Source organism: Phocoena sinus, chromosome 15 (assembly GCF_008692025.1).
Source record: "Phocoena sinus isolate mPhoSin1 chromosome 15, mPhoSin1.pri, whole genome shotgun sequence".
In the NCBI taxonomy this organism is placed as follows: Eukaryota; Metazoa; Chordata; class Mammalia; order Artiodactyla; family Phocoenidae; genus Phocoena; species Phocoena sinus.
In genome coordinates, this window is record NC_045777.1 from 29729087 (window position 1) to 29733234 (window position 4148).

The window sequence follows — 4148 nt, forward strand, 5'->3', positions numbered from 1 at the left end:
CCAGGCCACGGCACTGGCTCCCCTCCCAGAGCTGCTTCCTTCCCCTAGCGGCATTTGGCATTAGCTATCATCGCCAGGTCCATTAGCCATTAGCTGATGCGGTGACCTTGACCCGGCCTGGACCCTGCAAATGAGGGGGCACGCCGGGGGCGCAGGGCCTGACCCGCAGCGGCCTGCTGTGACCAGTCATGCGGCGGCCCTCTTAGACACTGCTCCGCCTACGCGGCCCCTGGGCATAAAAAGCCCGGCCAGAGAGACAGCGCAGCCGCCGGACCCCGGACCCAGCGCGCCCGCACCATGGCCGGCCCCAGCCTCGCCTGCTGCCTGCTCGGCCTCCTGGCGCTGACCTCCGCCTGCTATATCCAGAACTGCCCCCTGGGCGGCAAGCGGGCCGTGCTGGACCTCGACGTACGCAAGGTGAGCGCCCAGCCCTAGTCCCGCGGCACTTGAGGCTGGGCAACCCGCAGCCACAGGGTCGCCCCTGCCGCTCCCTTTCCCGCGCTGACCCTGCGCCGGCCCCGCCTGGCCTGGGAACCAAGGCAGCCGAGTAGCTTTTGAGTCCCCTCCTTCGATCGCTTCTGGGGGCCAAAGAGCCCCAGGGCGACCCCGAACCTCCGGCACTCCTCTGCCCTGCCCACCCCCACCCGGCTCAGCCCCCCGCCCCGCAGGCTCTCCCTCCCGGGCCCGGGCCCCTCCCCGCCCCCGGCTGGGCCCCTCCCCGCCCCCGGCTCACCCCCGCCCTCCCGCCAGTGTCTCCCCTGCGGCCCCGGGGGCAAAGGCCGCTGCTTCGGGCCCAGCATCTGCTGCGGGGACGAGCTGGGCTGCCTCGTGGGCACGGCCGAGGCGCTGCGCTGCCAGGAGGAGAACTACCTGCCGTCGCCCTGCCAGTCGGGCCAGAAGCCGTGCGGTAGTGGGGGCCGCTGCGCCGCCGCCGGCATCTGCTGCAGCCCGGGTGAGTCAGGCTGGAGCCGGGGCGGGACCGGGACACCGGGACCAGGCGGGGCGGGCCGTGGCGGGCCCTGACCCGGCGTCTCTTCATGCAGACGGCTGCCGCGGCGACCCCGCCTGCGACCCCGAGGCCGCCTTCTCCCAGCTCTGAGACCCGCCGGCCACCGACACCGTCGGAGCGCAGCCCTCGCTCCCTCCGTAGCCACCCCCAGGAATTATGACTATTAAATAAAGCAGATTTTTTCCCCTCCAACCCGACTCGCGTCTAAGTGTCAGAACTGGGAAGGGAGGGCGTTGGGGGAGTCGAAGATCGCCGGCTCTCGGCGCTTCATAGGGAATTAAAGCCGCCACCCCGAGGGGAGAAGGGTGACGCTCCGCGGTGACATCCTGTAGGGGTGGATGGAGGAAGGAGGGGGACGACACGGCAGGCTCCCAGGGAGATGGAAACAGCCCCCTGCTTCCCACTCCAAACAGAGGTGGGGGCCTACAGCAGGCTGGACATGAGAGGAACTTTCTAAGGTCCAAAGCGACAGAGTGGGCCTGCAGAGATAAGAGTCTGACGGGGCACCAGAGGAAGGGCAGGAGGTTGGTCGTAGAAAGTGAAAGACTTCCTGACATCTGGAAGCAGGCTTGGGCCACACATGAGGGCTGGCCTGGGGGAGGGGAGCTTCGCTGGGGCAGCTGAAGGGCCTTCACGTTTCCAAGGAGCTGGACTCTCAGGCCGCAGGAGGCCACCTGTACTCTCAGAAGGGATGGCCAAGCTGGGGAGGCTGGGCGGGAGGGCCAGCACAGCCACCCTGTGGCTTGTTGTCCCACCCAGGAGGCCCTGGGTTCCCAGTGTTGCATGGAAGCCAGGATCCCTGCTCCTGACTGTGCAGTAAAGAAACGTGACAGCACTGGGGACCCTGCAGAACAGGGTTTCCTGAGAGCCCATAGCCACAGAAATGACCACAAAATGCAGAGAACACTAACGGAGAGACTCTTGCAACCTACACTTCTCATCTGTTCCTGGATCAAAGACCATTTTGGAGCAGCTATAAAAGCCTAACCCCTCTCCCCCAGAATGTGCCGCCGTTCACTTACTCGTGCTGTGGGACAAAAGCGATTTCAGAAGGTGCATGCCCACACACCCATTCCAAATAAAACAAGAGTGCATCACTATCTGTTAGTAATTTTTATATGTTATTTCTGTGGCTTTCTCACACACTGAAGCAATGAGGATTCACTCAGAGGCCTCCCACCCACCACAGCAGTGTGTCGTCTCACAGAGTGGAGAGAGAAAAAGTATACTAAAGAGGACTGTAAGGTTTTCTTTGTATAAATTACAAAACCAGGCAAAACTAAGCTATGGTGCTAGAGGTCTTGGGTGTGGTGGTGATGGGAAGGGGTGTAAGGGGGCTTCTGGGGTGCTGGTCATATTCTGTTTCTTGGCCTGGGAGCTGGTAAAACAAGTGTGTTCAGTTTATTAAATTTCATTCAGATTGCACACATGTGATTTGTTCACTTTTGTATGTATATTATACTAGAATAAAAGTTTTTTAATGAAAAACTTATCATTATTACCAAGATGTATGAAGAGAAGAGAGATGAAGCTTTTGAAAGCCCCAGTGGTTCCTGACAAGGCTGTGAGAGCAGGTCCCTCCTCTTACCCCATATCTGGAACAAGAAATGACTGAAAGCTGAGCCCTGTTCAAATCAACCATGGGGAAGTATGTGATTCTCATAATTTGGTGTTTGAGAACCATGTCAAAGTTCTGTGGTCCCTCAGAAACCACACAGATGAAGAGGGAAGCAACCAGAAGGAACCACACTACTCAACTAGAGAGACACAAGGTTAGGGATTTGTGCTTTTCCAAGCTTGGGCATCCACCGGCCACATCAGCAGGAAGCCTGGGATCTCCCTCTGGGACCTCACTCTCTGAGTGCCCTGCATACCCTTCAAACCCCAGAGGATTCCATAGAGCAGAGCCATGTCAGCCCAGGTCTCCCCACCTGGAGAGAGAGTTCAGGGTCCCCTCACCCCTCCAGTGTTTTCTTTTCTGGTCTCAATAACACAGGGGCAGATTGACACCTCTTTTTCAGGGGATGATGCAGAGGTGGCATCAACCTGGGCCTGGTGAGGAAGAGGAGCTGGGAGAGCTGCCACGTGTGCTAAGTGAAGTGGTTCAGTGGCCAGACGGTGCAGAAGCCATTCTTCACTCTTCCTCCTGGTTCAGACCCATGGCCTTTGTCCTCCTTGGAATGACTCCTTCAAACTACCAAAGTACTTGGGGCTTGTGCAGTGGGGTGGTTCCCAACCCCTGCTTTGTATAACTAGTACTTTGTGAACCATTTAACTACCTGGGAATGAAATTCCTAGATAACATGCCCACCCACACACAATTTCAAAAACATATAATTAGTCCTAGCAGTAATATAAAGTAGAGAAAAGGAAAGTAATTTAGTACAAAATAACATTATTTTAATATGTAGCTAAACAGGTCAGGCTACACTGGGTGACATATACACAATAAGGTCATCTCATGATTATATCTGCTTATATCAAATACAGTAAAAAGAGATTGGAAGCCAATCTCTACAGGACATTCAGGAAAATAAGATGATCAAAGCACCATGAGGATCAATAGTCTTTTTTGTACCTAAAGAAAAGATGGACTCAAATATCAATGAATCACAAAGAATGTATTCATGGGACACCTGGGGAAATTTGAACAGTATATATTTGATGATAATATATATTGTTGAGTTTTGGCTTGGGGCTTGCATGTGTGTGGTAACAGTCTGTGGTCATATCTTTAACAAAAGTCCCTCTCATTTGAGATGCACACTGGAACATTTACAGATGACATGGGATGACTGCTGGGATGACTTGGGGGTGGGAGGAGGGAGTGGAGGTAGGGATGAAAGAAGGATCATGTGTTGATAATTGTGGGAGTGAAGGAGGGGGTAGGTATCCAAGGGGTCTTTGTTTAGTGGCTCTACTTTTTTGTATATTTGAAATTTCTCTTAATAAAAACTGAAAAACCAAAAAGATTGTGGTAGAGGTAAATATTCTGATATGAAGAGATGCCCCAAATGTACTTTGTTAAAGAAGATGTGAATTAGTATCTGTACATTATGAAATAATACTAATTTGTAAAATAAAAATTCATATGTGTGCATACCAGAACACTGTGGGCAACCTCAGAGATGAGCTCTTC

The 4148-nt window shown here is 54.2% G+C and overlaps 1 protein-coding gene across 1 annotated transcript; it reads left to right on the top strand.

Moving 5' to 3' along the window:
• Nucleotides 1–255: 255 nt before the first annotated feature.
• OXT (oxytocin/neurophysin I prepropeptide) lies at nt 256–1201 on the top strand. Its single transcript, XM_032605732.1, has 3 exons — nt 256–417; nt 751–952; nt 1044–1201. The coding sequence occupies exons 1-3, from the start codon at nt 298–300 to the stop codon at nt 1097–1099; spliced, it is 378 nt and encodes a 125-aa protein (XP_032461623.1). The 5' UTR covers nt 256–297; the 3' UTR covers nt 1100–1201.
• The last annotated feature ends 2947 nt before the right edge of the window (nt 1202–4148 follow it).

What these genes read in the sequence shown, in the direction of transcription:
- OXT (XM_032605732.1), top strand. Translation starts at nt 298, where the DNA reads ATGGCCGGCCCCAGCCTCGCCTGCTGCCTGCTCGGCCTCCTGGCGCTG. An exon ending in TGGACCTCGACGTACGCAAG is followed by an intron (nt 418 to 750) that starts GTGAGCGCCCAG and finishes CCCTCCCGCCAG; the next exon opens with TGTCTCCCCTGCGGCCCCGG. An exon ending in CGGCATCTGCTGCAGCCCGG is followed by an intron (nt 953 to 1,043) that starts GTGAGTCAGGCT and finishes CTCTTCATGCAG; the next exon opens with ACGGCTGCCGCGGCGACCCC.